Source organism: Lynx canadensis, chromosome B2 (assembly GCF_007474595.2).
Source record: "Lynx canadensis isolate LIC74 chromosome B2, mLynCan4.pri.v2, whole genome shotgun sequence".
In the NCBI taxonomy this organism is placed as follows: domain Eukaryota; kingdom Metazoa; phylum Chordata; class Mammalia; order Carnivora; family Felidae; genus Lynx; species Lynx canadensis.
This window is the reverse complement of record NC_044307.1, coordinates 78,911,301-78,929,792: the sequence shown is the minus strand read 5'-3', so window position 1 is coordinate 78,929,792 and position 18,492 is coordinate 78,911,301. Positions and strand designations below refer to the sequence as shown.

The following is an 18,492-nucleotide window of genomic DNA, read 5'->3' as shown; positions in this document are numbered from 1 at the left end:
CTAGGACTATTGTTTCCTGAAACAGCTGAGAATGTTCTGAGCAGAAAGCTTCAAGGAAATCTCTCTTATTAATTTAATTTTGATAACAAGGTGCACAATCTTTGTTCTTTACACTTTTAAAAATCCTTCCTAATGGTGGCCGGCTTACTTATTTACATGTGATAAACAAATAGTCCACATTTTCTACACAAACAAAAACACATATCTGTAAAACATTGATCCCAAAGGTTCTTAGCTTTGGCAATCCTACTATACTTCTGGGTCTGGCTCTACATCAAAACAGCAATACCACAAATGCCCTTGTGACTACAACTAGAAGTAAATGCATACTTTGGGAAAATAAACCTTCCTTCTTTTTTCCTGATATGCCTGAAAGCCTCAAAACAGAGAGGAGATGTGGCAAGTGTTAATTAAATTCTTTTAGAAGAACATTCGGTCTCCCAATTCACTGGAGCAGTAACGTGATAAATAGTGTTCTGGTGAATAAAAAGTTGTGACATATAGTGGAAAATGACATGTTTAACTCCAAGAAGTAAACTGTCTTGCCAGTAATGGTGAGTTTAATATCTACTGTTGAAGTAGTTTAATATTTACTGCTGAAGTGACTTTAACCTTTTTTAAAATTTTTTTTTAACATATATTTATTTTTGAGAGAGATGAGAGCACGAGCCGGGAAGGGGCAGAGGGAGAGGGAGTTACAGAATTCGAAGCAGGCTCCAAGCTCTGAGTTGTCAGCACACAGCCAGATGCGGGGCCCAAACCCACAAACTGTGAGACCATTACCTGAGCCGAAGTCAGACACTTAAACAACTGAGCCACCCAGACGCCCCTAAGTGACTTTAACTTTTTAATTTCACTTGGTATTTGTGTAGATATGCTGTTTTAATAAAATAAAATAAGTAGGAAAAACTTTAACTGGAAGGATGCTTTTCAGTCTTTCTCATTTAGTTTTCAAGTTTATTTTTTAAGTCTAGTAGTTGAAGAATGGAAATTACAACTTCATTTTTATTCTCCACTTATATAAAACTTGAATTTGTAAAAGAAATTTAGAGTAAATTATCAAATCTCATTTTCTGGAAAAAACTTTCTTTTTAGGCAACAATGCCCAGACTCTATTTTGGCATTTCTCAAGAACTTCACATTGTCTTTAAGACAAAAGATACCAAAAAAGTAAAAAGCAGTTTGTTGATAAAGACAGCCTTCTTATAAGAATCAGTGCATCTCTTAAAGGGTCTAAAATAAGCTCAATTTTACAGGGATAAATTTCATTGATTTATAAATTTCAGCCTGAATCTGAGGTAGATATATGGCAAATGACATACTAAAGAAATAGAGCTCTAAATACAGCAAACATTAATATCTTCTCCTACTATCAATAATAAGATCACTAAGACTACAACAGAAACACATAAGCAAGGAAAATCATTGTTAACCAAAACCCTGACAATAACATTAAGAATGCTTATTATTGGGGGCACCTGGGTGGCTCAGTAGGTTAAGCAGCCGACTCTTGATTTCGGCTCAGATCATGACCTTGGCTCAGATCACGATCTCATGGCCTGTGAGATCGAGTCCTGCATTGGGCTCTGCACTTATAGTGTGGAACCTGCTTGGGATTCTCTCTCTTCCCCTCCCCCACTTGCTCTCTGTCTCAAAATAAATAAATATTAAATTTTTTTTTTACAAAAGAATGCTTATTACTGGATAGTAAGGTACTTAGCTTACATATTTTCTGTTTCCTGCACTTTTCATAATGAACATTAGTACTCTTTTAATCAAGAAAGATGTTTAATACCTTATCAAAAGGATAGAGCATGAAAATTTTACTTTTTTTAAAAACAAACTTTATGCTCAACATGGGGCTCTAACTCATGACCCCAAGATCAAGCGTTGGATGCTCCACTGACTGACCCAGCCAGGTGCCCCAAGCGTGAAAATTTTAAAAGAGTGCCTTTATTCTAGAGGCACTTTTAAGAGGAAGAGGAAGTCAAGGATGGTTTCTATTACCCATGTGTTCCTTCATCCTACACACATCAGTCTTCACAGTCAGCCCATCAAGAAGATTCTGCATTACTTTCTCAGGAAAGAGGAGTTCATGAGTACCCAAGAATGGCTCAAGGTGAGTTGTCAAATTACTGAGGACACTAATCAAAACAGTTTCATCCTGGAAGCTAGTCCACAGATTGGAAAGTGCAATGAAGATGGGCTGAAGAAGAGAAAAGAATGTTTAAAATGTAACTGTTTAATAAAATTACAAATCACTGTGCTCTTAAAAACAAAAACAAATTTGTGTTAGTAAAGAAATTCTTCCTGAAGACAAGTCAACGTCTTGTGAAGTTAAACAATAAAATCTACATAGCAATAGGATTCATAAATTATGAGAAAAAAAACTTGTATTTTATTTCAAACTATTCATGTTGGTGTGATTGTCATAAAGTTAATTTACCCCCCCCCCAAAAAGCCAAACACATCGATCACCTAAGAAAGATTTATGGATGCTTGACCCCAAAAAGCCAAGAGGAAAACATCTTCTTTTTGTAAAAAAGCTAAATATGACTCATTACTATTAGATTTATCTGGTTCAATCATGATTAAAAGAACCTGAAAGTCTACAGATATATCTTGAGGCATATCTTGTGAGCTGCAAGTTAAAGCTTTTAGATCAGTGAGATAAAAACTTTTTTTAATGTTTATATTATTTATTTTGGGGAGAGGCTGAGAGAGAGAGAGGGAGGGAGGGAGGGAGGGAGATTGGGGGAGGGGCAGAGAGAGAGGGAGAGAGAGAGAATCCCAAGCAAGCTCCGCATTGTCAGCACAGAGCCCGACACGGGGCTCAAACCCATGAACCATGAGATCATGGCCTGAGCAGAAATCAAGAGTCGGATATTTAACCTACTGAGCCACCCAGGTGCCATGAGATAAAACATTTTTTATTCATACTAAAGGTCACTGACTTATTGAATAAACATATACAGAAACTAATTAGGCCCTACTAAAAAGTAAAACAACTTAGCCTTTTGTTTCTTGGCTTTTAAAACCTAACATTGGGAATGGTTACACAAAATTGTCAAGGCCTCAAAATGCTCTATAAAATACTGCATGTGCACCCTACACCTCCTTTGGGCTACCAGATTTGCCCCTAAGATGGTACAGATAATCAGAAAGTCAGTGTAAGTGCAGGCCTGGTAAACACAGGGATTATCCTCTGTCTCTTCATAAAGGACACAAGTCACATCACCCCTTGGCTGAAGGCAATCTCTAACCAGCCACTGTGAACGTGTTCTCAACACTGCATTACAGATTCGTTTTGTTGCCACAGCCCGTGCTGGTATTATGGCTATCATAATATATACCTGCATTTCCTTTAGTAGCAACTGTCTGCAGAGGGAAGTCCCGCATCCAACTTACACGGTTATTACAAAACAACCATAAAGAACAGGATCAACTTGTACAAAAACCAGTATTATATTTTTAGTGATTAACTATAATTATGATTACTTATGATTCGATTGTATAGGACTCAAAGGTATATTCACTCTTAAGCAAGGTCAAAGTTGATGGCAAATACTTACAAAGACTTGTGATGTTGGGACAGCAGTCTTTGATTTTACAGTCATTTTTAATTGTTCCAGTTGGGCTCCTAACTGCTTTATCATCATTTCTACTTCTTGAGCACAGGTAATTATATCTGACTGTGAAGACAACATAATTTGCATTAATATTTTTATAACGTCACTAAAAAATTCATGTGTTTTAAGCCCTACCTGCTCCTTACATCCCCTGAAGTTAAGCACAACGGGAGCAGAAATTCTATTCTCCATGGTATCTGCAAACCAAGAACAGTGCTGGTGTGCCAACGGCACTCCAGAAATATTTGTTGGATAGGTGAATCTTTTGAAATACAATAGCTATAATTTTTTCCCAAAGGTATTCTTTTTCTCAAGGTATTCTTTGACAGGCAGTATAACTGCATTCCTGAGAAGGGGATCCTACGACACAACTTTGTTCAGCTGTTATTTTCCCACTCCTTAATGATAAAATTAATGAGGTGTTCCTCTGAAAACAATTTTGATACCAAGATTTTTTAAAATTACATCCAAGAATGCAGACCATCTTAAAAATCACATCACTGAAAGAAAAACAATGTATTTCTGATATGACAATAGTAATCTGAAAATAAGGTATTAAATGCTGAATCTGAAATAATTACTAACATTTATTCTATGTACTAAGCATCATAGTAAATACTTATAAGTACAAAAAGGAGGTAAGTATATAAGAAAACTAAGATGTAGACAGGTAAGTAAAGTGCCCAAGGATACACAGCTAATAAAGGGTGGAATCATGGTTCTATCCCAGACCAATGGAGCCCAGAACCCAGCTCTTACCCACTATATTGTACTGCCTAAGATGTGACCAGAAATAGCGGTGGTATGGGTTTATCAGAACATTGTAAAAGAGTGACAGTTACTTGAAGAGAAAAAAAAAATGTATTTGAGTCTTCAAATATGAGCCTAAGTATATGCTTTACTAGACTATTTTTTTTAAGTTTATTTATTTTGAGAGAGAGACAGAGAGAGAAGGGAGTGCATTGTGCACACACGAGCAAAGGAGGGGCAGAGAGAGGGAGGAAGAGAGAGAATCCCAAGCCAGCTCCATGCTGTCAGCACAGAGTGAGAAGCGGGGTTTGATCTCACTGAACGTGAGATCATGAGCAGAGCAGAAATCAAGAGTCAGACCACCAGAATGAGCCACCCAGGAATCCCTACTAGACTATTTTTAATTGACAAAAATATTACTTCATTTAAAATATCAAATATTATTGTATTTCAACTAATGAAATATTTTATTCACAGATATTAACATGCATCCTGTTTTAATTTTACCTATACTTTTCTTTAAGCATCTCCTTCCCCTTGCTACATGCTCCATGTAATCCTATCTATCCCATCTAATAGGTCCCTTGCCTACCTCACAGAGTTTTCCCCCTTGTTTGTTAGTTTTGTTTTAGAAATCAAATATGAAGTGTGTCTGGGTGGCTCACTCAGTTAAGTGTCTGACTCTCAGTTTCGTCTCAGGTCATGATCTCACAGTTTCATGAGTTCAAGCCCCACGTCGGGTTCTACGCTGACAGCATGGAGCCTACTTGAGATTCTCTCTCTCTCTCTCTCTCTCTCTCTCTCTCTCTCCCCCTCACTGTCTGACCCTCCCCACTCATGCTGTCTCTGTCTCTCTCAAAATAAATAAACTTAAAAATAAAAATAAAATATGAAAATGGGGTCCTTAAAGTCTCTTCAGATTTGTGCAACAGCAACAAGAAACAGAAATAATATGCTCTCCAAAGTAAAAGTTACATTCAATACATAACTTCATTAAATCTATAATTGAAAATACTCTAGACTTCCTCCCCAGAGTTATGTTTTCAGAGGACACCAACAGAGTAGGCATACAGAAATACTTGATTTTTCCTGATTATGACCTAAAACAATCACTCTGTTAACATTTTATCAAAAAGAACTTGTTCACAACTATGTGGAAGTTTTAGTGTAAAGTGGTCCTCACAAATAAGTAGAAAGATAGTCTGTGTTCATGGACGGGAAGAGTTAATATTGTTAAAATGTCCATACTACCCAAATCCACCTATAGATTCAGTGCAATTCCTATCAAAATTCCAGTGGCATTTTTCAAAGAAATAGAAAAACAATCCTCTAACTTGTATGGAGCCATAAAAGACCCCCATGAACCCAAGCAAGCTTGAGAAAGAAGAACAAAGCTGGAAGCATCATGCTTCCTAATTTCAAACTATATTGCAAAGCTATAATAATCAAAACAGTATGTTAGTGGCATAGAAACAGACACGTAGATCAACAGAATACAGAGCCCAGAAATAAACCCATCATATACGGTCAACTAATTTATGACAAAGAAAGCAATAATATACAATGTGGAAAGGACCGTCTCTTGAATAAATGGTGCTGGGAAAACTGGACAGCAACGTGCAGAAGAATGAAACATACAGAAAATCAAGTCATATTGGATTAAAGACATGAAATTTCTAGAAGAAAACATGGAGCAGTAAGCCTCTTGACATCAGTCTTGGTGATGATTTTTTTGATTTGACACCAGAAGCAAAAGAAACAAGAGCAAAAGTAAACAAGTGAGTCTATAACAAACCAAAAAGCTTCTATACAGCAAAGGAAACCCTCAACAAAATGGAAAGGCAACTTGCTGAATGGGATAAAATATTTGCAAGTCATATATCTGATAAGAGGTTAACATCCAAAGTATACAAAGAACTCCTATAAATAAACAGCAAAAACAGCAGCAGCAACAACAAGAACAACAAAACCCGAACAATCCAATTAACAAATGGCCAGAGGATCCAAATAACATTTTTCCAAAGAAGACATACAAATAGCCAACAGGTACCTGGAAAAATGCTTGACATCACTTACCATCAGGAAAAGGAAAATTAAAACCACAGTGAGGTATCAGCTCACACCTATCAGTATCAAAAGACAAGTGGTAACAAGTGTCAGCAAAGATGTGGAGAAAAGCAAACCCTCATGCACTGTTTGTTGGTGGGGAAAATAAATTGGTGCAGCCACTATGAAAAATGGTATGAAGATTCTTCAAAAAATTGAAAATAGAACTACCACTGTAACCCCTATCAAAAAAACACCAGCATTCTTCACAGAGCTAGAACAAATAATCCTAAAATTTGTATGGAACCAGAAAAGACCCCAACTAGCCAAAGCAATCTTGAAAAAGAAAACCAAAACAGGAGGCATCACAATCCCAGACCTCTAACTGTATTTAAAGTTGTAATCATCAAGACAGTATGGTACTGGCACAAGAACAGACACTCAGATCAGTGGAACAGAATACAGAACCCAGAAATGGACCCACAAACATATGGCCAACTAATCTTTGACAAAGCAGAAAAGAATATCCAATGGAATAAAGACAGTCTCTTGAGCAAGTGGTGCTGGGAAAACTGGACAGCGACATGCAGAAGAATGAACCTGGACCACTTTCTTCACCATACACAAAAATAAACTCAAAATAAGACCTAAATGTAAGACAGGAAGCCATCAAAATCCTCGAGGAGAAAGCAGGCAAAAACCTTTTTGATCCTGGCTGCAGCAACTTCTTACTCAACATGTCTGCGGAGGCAAGGGAAACAAAAGCAAAAATCAACTACTGGGACCTCAATAAAATAAAACGCTTCTGCACAGCAAAGGAAACAATCAGCAGAACTAAAAGGCAATCAATGGGATGGGAGAAGATATTTGCAAATGACATATCAGATAAAGGGTCTGTATCCAAAATCTATAAAGAACTTATCAAACTCAACACCCAAAAAACAAATAATCCAGCAAAGAAATGGGCAAAAGACATGAATAGACACTTCTCCAAAGAAGACATCCAGATGGCCAACCGACACATGAAAAAATGCTCAACATCACTCATCATCAGGGAAATACAAATCAAAACCACAGTGAGATAACACCTCACACCTGTCAGAATGGCTAACATTAACAACTAAGGCAACAACAGATGTTGGCAAGGATGCGGAGAAAGATCTCTTTTGCACTGCTGGTGGATCTGTGATTTTATCTTACTAGGAAGTTAACAGTTTAGTCTGCCTTAGTTTCATAAATGGTGTTAGGGCTGGTAGGAATGCAGACTGGTGCCACCACTCTGGAAAACAGTATAGAGGTTCCTCAAAAAATTAAAAATAGAACTACCCTACAACCTAGCAATTTCAGTACTAGGTATTCATTCAAGAGATACAGGTGTGCTGTTTCGAAGGGGCACATGCACCCCAATGTTTATAGCAGCACTATCGACAATAGCCAAAGTATGGAAAGAGTCCAAATGTCCATCAATGGATGAATGGATAAAGAAGATGTGGTATATCGGGGCGCCTGGGTGGCGCAGTCGGTTAAGCGTCCGACTTCAGCCAGGTCACGATCTCGCGGTCCGTAAGTTCGAGCCCCGCGTCGGGCTCTGGGCTGATGGCTCAGAGCCTGGAGCCTGTTTCCGATTCTGTGTCTCCCTCTCTCTCTGCCCCTCCCCCGTTCATGCTCTGTCTCTCTCTGTCCCAAAAATAAATAAAAGTTGAAAAAAAAAATTAAAAAAAAAAATAAAAAATAAAAAAAAAAAGATGTGGTATATATGTACAGTGGAGTATTATTCAGCAATCAAAAAGCCATTTGCAACTATTTGGACAGACTGGAGGGTATTATGCTAAGTGAAATTAGTCAGTCAGAGAAAGACAAATATATGACTTCACTCATATGAGGACTTTAAGATACAAAACGTTAAAACAATGAACATAATGGAAGTAAAATTAATATAAAAACAGAGAGGGGGACCAAACCTAACAGACTCTTAAATATAGAAAACAAACAGAGGGTTGCTAGAGGGGTTTTGGGAGGGGGGGGTGGGCTAAATAGGTAAGGGACATTAAGGAATTTACTCCTGAAATCATGCTAACTAACTTGGGTGTAAATTAAAAAATAAATTAATTTAAAAATAAATAAATAAACTTAAAAAATGCAAAAAAAAAAAATTAAACTACCATATGATCGATCTAGCAATTCCACTTCTCAGTATATGTCCAAAGGACATAGGCACCCCCATGTTCATTGCAGCATTATTTACAATAGTCGAGACATGGAAGCAACCTAAGTGACCATTGATGGATGAACAGATAAAGAAAATATGGCATATACATATGGGTGTGTGTACACACACAGACACAGACACACACACGCACACACACACTGGAATATTATTCAGTCACAAAAAAAAAAAAAAGAGGGAAACCCTGCCCATTGTGACAACATTGAGGGCATTATGGGCATTATGCTAAGTGATATAAGTCAGAGAGAGAAAGACAAATATTGTATGATCTTATAGGTAGGATCTACAAAAATAAAAATAAAAAGTAATTTTTTAAATACAGAGAACAGACTAGTAGTTACCATAGGCAGGGGGTGGGCCGTGGGTGAAATGGGTGAAGGAGATCAGAAAGTACAAACTTATTTGTAAGATAAGTCCTGGGGATATAATGTAACAATATGGTGACTATAGCTAATAATACTGTATCCTATGTTTGAAAGTTGCAGAGAGTAAATCTTAAAACTTCTCATCACAAGAAAAAGGTTTTTGTAACTATGTGTGGTGAAGGATGTCACTTATTGTGGTAGTCAATTTGCAATATACACATACACTATGTGTATGTTGTAAATCACTATGTTGTAAAACTGAAACCAATATATGTTATGTGTCAATTATATTTCAATTTAAAAAGCCAGTTTCACTTAAGAATATCTTTGACAATGCACAGGGCACCTGGGTGTCTCAGTTGGTTAAGTGACCGACTTTGCCTCAGGTCATGATCTCATGGCAGCTCATAAAGTTCAAGCCCAGCCGTGGGCTCTCTGCTGAGAGCTCAGAGCCTGGAGCCTGCTTCTGATTCTAGATCTTCCTCTCTCGCTGCCCCTCCCCCACTCTTGCTCGCACATGCACTCTCTCTCAAAAACAAACATTTAAAGAAGTTTTTAAAAAGAATATCTTTGATGATGCAGTAAAAAGTATTAATTTTACTAAATCTTGATCCATAAGTACAAGCAAGCTTTTTAACAATCAGTGAGATGGGATGGAAAGTACATATAAAATACATATGCTGGATATTAAAATGCATAGTTCTCTCAAGGAAAACATTTACTGATTGAATTTTGAGCTGAACTACCATCTTTGCTCCCCGCAGAACATGATTTTTACTTGAAGAGCAATTGACTGACAAACTATGACTTTTGAGCCTTAGCTATTTGGCAGATATTTTCCTGAAATAAATGAAATGGGTCTGTCACTTCAGGAAAACAAGAGCTCTGGTTGCCAAAGATAAATTTTGCATTGTGAAACACTTGTATCTGACACCATGAAGTTGACAGCATCCTAACACTTAAACATATTTCTCATGAGACTGTTGGTGAAAAAAATAATAATAAAATTTGTCCTCTAGGAATGCTATCGCTTTTTAAAAATTTTTTGTTCAGGGGCACCTGGGTGGCTCGGTTGGTTAAGCGTCCGACTTCAGCTCAGGTCATGATCTCACGGTCCATGAGTTCGAGCCCCGCGTTGGGCTCTGTGCTGACAGCTCAGAGCCTGGAGCCTGTTTCACATTCTGTGTCTCCCTCTCTCTCTGCCCCTCCCCTGTTCATGCTCTGTCTCAAAAATAAATAAATGTTAAAAAAAAAATTTTTTTTTTTAATTTTTGTTCATAATGAGTCAAAAAACTGCTTTGGAAAAAGCATATGATGCCAGCATGCTTCTTCCCCACTCTTTTTTTTTTTTTATAAGAGACAGCATCTCGAGCGGACAGCATCCACTCTCGAGCAGAGAAGGGGCAGAGGGATAGAGAGAGAAAATCTCAAGCAGGCTCCACACTCAATGTGGAGCCAGAAACGCTGCTAAATCCCACAACCCTGGAATCATGACCTGAGCTGAAATCAAGAGTTGTACGCTCAACTGACTGAGCCACCCAGATAGCCCTTCCTTTTAAAAGCCACCCAGTCCCTTTTAATTTTTAACCCCTTCCTTTAAAAGCCACCCAGTCCCTTTTAATTAATAAATTCCTCATAATTTGTTCCTTTTAATTAATAAATTCCTCATAATTTGTTCCATGGACATTTTCAACAAGTCTAAAACAAACATAAATTCCACCTACCTGATTTTTTTTTTTTTTTTACTGGCATTATCAGGAAAAAATCAAGAAGTCTAATGTTGTCTACTCTGGGAATAGGCCCTGTGAACATAGCTTAGGGAGAAGAAATCTACTAAAGTCTTGACTTACACATTTTACGAATGTTACATGTGAAATGCAGCATTTACTTGCACCATAACAATGAGTGGCTTTCTCTGGTGACTGCCTTGCACTTCAGAGCCCCACAGAGGATGGAATTCTGTTCCCTCAGCTAAGATAGCCAACAAGACTGTGATCACCCCTCCCTCATCTCTTTCAGAATATCTGAATTTGTTGCGGGGCCTGGGTGGCTCAGTCAGTTAAGTGTCTGACTTCAGCTCCGGTCATGATCTCGCCGCCGTTGAGTTCAAGCCTTGCAACAGGCTCTGTGCTGACAGCTCGAAGCCTGGAACCTGCTTCTGCTTCAGACCCTGTGTCTCCCTCTCTCTCTGCCCCTCCCCAACTCACACTGTGTCTCTCTCTGTCTCTCAAAAATGAATAAACGTTAAAGAAATGTAAAAAAGAAGAATATCTGAATTTGTTTCCTGAAGCAGATAAAATCCTAATAGAAAATAAAATAACTCACTACCTTACCCAGGCTATAATTAAATTTTTTAAATGAATGTTTACATAAACTTTATGTAATATTGGCAAAAAAAAAGTTTAAAATCAAATTCAAACCTTCAAAAAGTTATATTAATACATCCTTTCAAATAATGTGACTTTAGAAAAGAATATTCACAGATTTCATAGATAGGAAAAATTCTCAGCTCAACATAAACTGACATATTTTATAACCCACAGATAATACCGATTAAACCTATATCCATTCTATAACAAGCAACCTTAACTGTAACTCAGGTAGATTGATGGGAGAAAATTGGATATTTAAAAACAAAACAACAAAAACACCGATTAAGCCAAGAAGAGTCAGATGATTAAGAGAACTCATTCTGACCCTGACTAAAGTTAGCATAAAACAGTCACAAAGAGTGGGGACACCAGAAAGTTAACTTTCTCAATAGAGTAAGCAGCAAAGGGCTTAGACCTGAGATACTGTCTAGAAACATAAGAGCTCTTCAGTTTGTTCTCCTCCAGAAATAAAATCAGAGCCATTCTGCTTAAGTCCTAACAACAATGATGGTGGCAATAATAAACATTATCTGGGGCCCCTGGGTAGCTCAGTTGGTTAAGCGACCGACTTTGGCTCAGGTCATGATCTCACAGTTCATGGGTTCAAGCCCCATGTCGGGCTCTGTGCTGACAGTTCAGAGCCTGGAGCTGCTTCGGATTCTATGTCTCCCTCTCTCTCTGCCCCTCCCCTGCTTGTGCTCTTTCTCTCTGTCTCAAAAATAAATAAACATTAAAAAATTTTAAAAATAATAATAAACATTAGCAGCAACAGCAATTTGTTGAGCGCATAACTATGTGCCGGGCACTGTTCTACCTTACTTGTATACTGAAGACTATCAATAATCCCACTTTACAGATGTGGAAACCAAGACAGAGAAGTTAAGCAATTTCCTCAAAGACACGGATTGAGTAAGTGGCAAAGTCAGGATTAGAACACAAGCATTCTAGTTGCAGAGGCCACACTCATTGCTTATATACTCTACTCACTGTCCCTCTAGCTCTGAGGATGAAAACAACAATGAGACTTTCAGACTGGAAATTAGCTGAGCATGATCCACAAATGAAAGCTCTGAGAAGATGCTACATAATGGATGACATTCTCGACAACATCCTTACATTATGTGTGACAGTTTCTGAAGGTTCTTTCTTATGGTATCCCTTCCAAACACAGATGATGAAGTCAATGTGAGATTCTTAATCCTACAGATCTACGTGTACTTCAAGATAAACTGATTATAAAATCCTCTCAGTATCTGACTATCTAGATAAGGCTGATAGCCACAAGTCAATGTTAGAGGAACATCCACCAAAGAATAATTTGGTTTAGGGGCGCCTGGGTGACTCAGTCGAGCATTCAACTTCAGCTCAGGTCATGGTCTCATGGTTCATGGGTTCGAGCCCCTCATCAGGCTCTCTGCTGTAAGGAGCCTGCTTCAAATCTTCTATCCACCCCTCTCTCTGCCCCTTCCTCTCTTTCTCTCTCTCTTTCAAAAATAAACATTAAAAAATGATTCTAAACCATTAGAATAGCTGATTTACAATCCTCATCTCTGAAGGCAATTAGATAGTTGGCCAGTTGTGAGGACCACAACCTAGTTTCTTGCCATGAAGTCATGTCATCTGGATGTCTTTCTTTCTATTCCCTACAGTGAAGGTAAGGAGAGAAGACAGATCAAGTGCATCCAGAAGGAGTATCAAGTCATCAAGATACGAATTAAAAACACATCCTGTTCTGTCCTTCAAGACACTGGTATTCACTCATATGAAAGACAGTTCACTGACCCTGAGTCTCAGTTATTGGAAAGTAGACATTGTGTAAAGGTAAACAGTGACCAGTGGGATGAATGTGTTAATTAACTCAATGGAAGAAACATTTTCACAATGTATACATACATCAAATCATCACATTGTACATTTTTAATATCTTACAGTGTTGTCAATTATGTCTCAATAAAGCTAAAAACAAAAACAAACAAACAAAAAACATCGACTGGTAGGAACACAGCTCACTGTCAAGATGCAGTTAACAAACTGTGTCCCCTAGAACCCTAGGGTGGAATGGGGATGTTCCTTGGTGAAAAGGTCCCTCAATCCTTTCACCTAGATACCTGTTTTATACTTTTAGGGTTCTGAGTAAAATTGTATCTGAATGTGCTCTGCCACTTTTTAAAAAAAGTTTAAAATTACCACTTTACTGTATTTTCCAACTATATGGGGTTACTGTCTGGCTTGTTCAGTAGATCTAAAAATACTAGAAATAGGGATGCCTGGGTGGCTCAGTCAGTTAGGCATCCAACTTCAGCTCAGGTCATGATCTCATAGTTTGTGAGTTCGAGCCCTGCATCAGGCTTTCTGCTGTCAGCACAGAGCCTGCTTTGGATCCTCTGTCTGTCTGTCTGTCTGTCTCCCTCTGCCCCTCCCCTGCTCACTCGTGTGTGTGTGTGTGTGTGTGCGCGCGCGCGCAAGCACATGCGCGCTCTCAAAAATAAACATGAAAAAATACTTTAAAAATAAAAATATTAGCAATAAAAATCTTTTCAACCAATTTTTGCGAGAACGATTACATAAAAATTATTTGGCCAACTACCTGCCAAAATGTACATTAGATACTTGCTTTGCATGAAAATACAGTATTACTTACATACACACACACACCCCTCTGCTTAACTACAGCATGCTAACAATCATTCCACTGAGCACCAGAGACAATCAACAACTACACAAATCAATTCCTATCAATATTTTTCATTAAAATAAAAATCCAGGGGCGCCTGGGTGGCGCAGTCGGTTAAGCGTCCGACTTCAGCCAGGTCACGATCTCGCGGTCCAGGAGTTCGAGCCCCGTGTCAGGCTCTGGGCTGATGGCTCGGAGCCTGGAGCCTGTTTCCGATTCTGTGTCTCCCTCTCTCTCTGCCCCTCCCCCGTTCATGCTCTGTCTCTCTCTGTCCCAAAAATAAATAAACGTTGAAAAAAAAAATTTTTAAATAAAAATCCAGCTTCCCCATTTCTATTTTAGCTCTCAGCCCAACATATGCAATATAAACTAAGCAGTTATTAAGACTGTCTCCTGTATCAGTAACCTGATTCTACCTTTTGTTTAATACATATTAAACAATATATATAAATATTTTTAATGTTTATGCCCATAATACATAAAGTAGTTGCATTCTATGGAAAAGGCCAGATCTTATGACATTAACTCACCAAAATGATCTGAAGGAAGGTCTCATATTGCCGCATATTATACAGTGCTTCTTTTAACATATATGGCTGAAGTTCCATACTCAAGAGTGGGTTCTTTGCTACTGTCTCAAGGATGGCTGTGTAGCGGTATGCCTGGTCCTGGGCAATCTGAAGTTGGGAATCGATGTGTTGAGTGGTGGCTGGGATTGCTTCCTGTAGAATAGCTGGCACTGTTTTTAAAAGTATATTGAGAGACATGAAAGAATCTACAAAGAAGAAGCCTACAAAGTGGTCGCATTTTGAGCATTAAATTTAGTAGTTTTTTTTCTTAACCAAATTAATAATAAGAAGGTATATATTTCATATATTTCTCCCTACACCATGAAATAAAGAACTGGGTGGGGGGTGTGGGGGGGGAGTTAAATCTGTCCAAACAAAAGACATTGTAGAGCAGATCAGCTTTTGCCACTAAAATATAGAAGAATCTAAAGAATAGACAGGCTTTGGTATTATGTGCTACCGATCATGTACCTCTAGAAAAGGCATATTTTGTTAAAAAAAAAAAAGAAAGGGGGGGGAAGTATGTGACTTAAGAGACTCATCAAGATATTGGGGCACTGGGTGGCTTAGTCAGTTAAGCATATGACTTCAGCTCGTGGGTTCAAGCCCCACATCAGGTTCTGTGCTGACAGATCAGAGCATAGAGCCTGCTTCATATTCTGTGTCTCTCTTTCTCTCTGCCTCTCCCCCACTCACACTCTGTCTCTCTCTCTCTCAAAAATAAACAAACATTAAAAAAAAAAAAAAAAGGAAACTCATCAGGATACTGAAAAAAACAGAACAGTCTAGCAAGATAAGGAACTTTATAAAGAATGGGAACTTGACTTTCTAGAACAGTTTTTAAAACAGAAAAACTGACCCTGTTATACTAGATAAGTGATCTGGTAAAAAGATACTAACATCTTCTCAGTGGGCCTACATGTATATCAAATTCATAAGGAAGTTCCTTCTACTGAGTACCCTAATCAAGTATTTCATGAGTGCTTTCAAACTTACAGATGGTGAGTGCATTAAGTATGTAACAGCACAGTAAATGCTCCTGGATTTGCAGATTTGCAAATATCTCCTCTTATACCTTTGCATTCTGTTAATTGCATCAGCCACTGTTTTCAGGGTGATTTTTATTTTTTTAATTGGTTATTTGACTTGGAATAAAGAACACAGAGCCCATTGAATTAAGGAGGCTGGCCTCGAGGCAGGCTCCTCATTCCTTCTACTGATTCACTCTCCCCCACTAGCTTCGTGGTTTATAATACTGCAAGTCTTGCCCCAGAAAAACTAAAAATTACCATCCATTATTAAAGTAGTTGTGCCTAAGGTAGAGTCAAAACTGAACACCTTAAATCTAAGAATGCCAGCGGAGTACTGTACGTTATTTTCCTCACTGTGCAGGTTAGATTTTAAACCTGCATAACTTGTAGACTTAACCTAAGGATATACCTACAGTCATCAATGCCTTCTCCTCCTTTTCCACAGTCTCGGTTAAATAAACGAATCCCGGTAACAACCATGGTAAGTTCTTTCAGTTGGCATTCTTTGTCCTTCTTAGAAAGTGTTAGAAACGTCCCAAGCTCAGCCTGAGGGAAAATACTCTGTAGGGCAGCTAAAACAAACCACAAAAAGGACAACAAAATGGTAGAATAAAGATATCAGATCCTAAACTATAGCATTCTTTCAGCAGAAAGTTGAGAGGCCTGTCCTTACAGAGCTACTTATATGATTCTTTGCATTTCTGATACGTGGTTACAGAATATATAACAACATTTATCACATGTCAAAGCTGGGCTCCTGAAAATAATGCCATTGCCTTGTGTCTATTTTCAATAATTAAGCACCCATCAGTAATTTTTGACAATGGGCATTAAAACAAGCTTTCTAATTAGAATTCTGAAAAGAAGAATCACTGCTTTAAAATAATTGTGGAAGAAAGCCAAAAAAGACTAGAAATCTTGCATCTTCCTTACCTTAAATTATCAAAGTGGGCAAATACTTCCTGAGGCTAAAACAGCGTCCTTTTCCATCATCCATTTTAGGTGACAAATGCAACGCCTTTAATCAATATGAAATCTCCCTTTCCAACAGTCCCCATTACCTGATCAGCCTGGCACTGTTAATCACGCTTCCAGTGTTTCTCTCATGAGGAATGATGGATCCCTGGACATGTGCAGCTCCAAGAAAATTAACAATATGCACTTTCCAGAGGTGCTACTTGGGTTTTAGAGTTAATAAACACTGTAAAAGGAATCTGGCTAAGTTTTAACCTCTTATTTGTGCTGATTTTTTTTTCCAGATAAAAAGGGAAATTCAGTCTTCAATACTTTTAATTTAACAGCTTTTATGAGATATACAATGTTCATATCTTTTCACATATGGAATGGGAATCATACAGATTTTTTACCTGTTGCCTCTCTGACAACCTTGATATCTGTAGGGGATCCCAGCCCAGAACGTAGTAACACATAGCTGACAATCTTTCGGTAGAGGCTTTCCAATTCTTCTCTAGTGCATGCTCTGTTATCTGTAATTTCTCTGATAACAGAGCCTAATCTAGACTCCAGGATTCGGTGATGTTCTTCAAGAAATTCCTCTAAAATTGGCAAAGGACAATGTTCCACATATTTGACTTAGAATTCTCATCACAGAAGAAAGTAGAACCAGAGGAAAAAAATAGCTTGGGTATGGCAATTCTATTGCACAAAAACAAGTGTTTTCTTAAGATGTAATAATCACAATAAAAAATAAACAGTGGTCAGTAAGTAACCTCAAGGCAAAAATCTAGTAGGAAAGATTATTGCAGGGCTTTAAATGGCATGTTTTTTCAAAATACACAAGACTTTCAACAGACAACCCAACAGTAATATCTAAGAGGGCTAAAACCTCCTAATTAAGCAGGAAAAGCATAAGAGACAATTTATAATATATATATTATAAACACACATACTAGAAACATATATATACATACACACACACACACACACACACACACATGTATTTACACTACATGTAAGCCCAGGTAGTATACTATATGCAAGCATGTATAGTATAAATATACATATATGTAAATATTCCTGTTCGATTATTTTAGGTCTAGATAAATTTACTTTGAATAGAATTACTGATAATCTGATGTTGCACTGAGAATTATATCCCTCTCCCCTCTTCCTGTGATATGGTGAGGTCTAGGCCTAATTGTGGCAGAAACCACAATTCACATAGGACAATTCTTGCAACTAACTCAGTAAGACATCCCATTTTACTATTACAAGGGCAAAAATTAACATACCAACAATGTACAGTATATATCTATACCCTTACCACAAAAACAATTGAGAACTTTGTGAAATTTAAAAATCTAAATTACAATTTCATCAATTCCATTATCACTTTAAAATTTCATTATTATGAAGCAAAAAAGCAAGATATGTAATTTATATACGTAGCATAACTGCAAGTTCAATACACTCCACCAAATGGTTAATAATAATGGTATTGCAGTGGGGCAGAGGGAGTCTAGTCTATAGAGGAATTTATTTTCCTTTTTCTCTTGTTTCCAGTGTACCTTTGATGTATATATTAAACTACTTACATAAGGAAATAAGTTCTAAACTTCAATTTCCCATCATTCATTTCATTTTGGGATAGTTACCTAATTTAGGTAAGCACTATAATATAAAGCAGAAACAAAAAAATCAGCAAATTAGAAACTCTTAACTTCAGTGGGCTGATTGTTTTAATTTCTAATTACAGTGTTAGCGATAAAATGGTTAAAGCACAATGGACTTGGAAACATAACTATCATAGGCATAATAATTAGACTGTACTTTTAACACTCACAAAGGCCATTAATGTTTTTCTCATTG

The 18,492-nt window shown here is 37.6% G+C and overlaps 1 protein-coding gene across 2 annotated transcripts in view; it reads right to left on the bottom strand.

The window, feature by feature from the left end:
- The window catches only part of CFAP206 (cilia and flagella associated protein 206), a 43,308-nt gene that overhangs the window by 17,507 nt on the left and 7,309 nt on the right, over window positions 1-18,492 (bottom strand). For both annotated transcript variants that reach the window (XM_030314586.1, XM_030314585.1), the window contains exons 5-9: window positions 17,031-17,219; window positions 16,077-16,235; window positions 14,594-14,802; window positions 3,573-3,692; window positions 2,008-2,206 (exon numbers count right to left, since the gene is read on the bottom strand). In XM_030314586.1, the coding sequence (XP_030170446.1) occupies window positions 2,008-2,206; window positions 3,573-3,692; window positions 14,594-14,802; window positions 16,077-16,235; window positions 17,031-17,219 (876 nt within the window). The remainder of the gene's footprint in view (window positions 1-2,007; window positions 2,207-3,572; window positions 3,693-14,593; window positions 14,803-16,076; window positions 16,236-17,030; window positions 17,220-18,492) is intronic.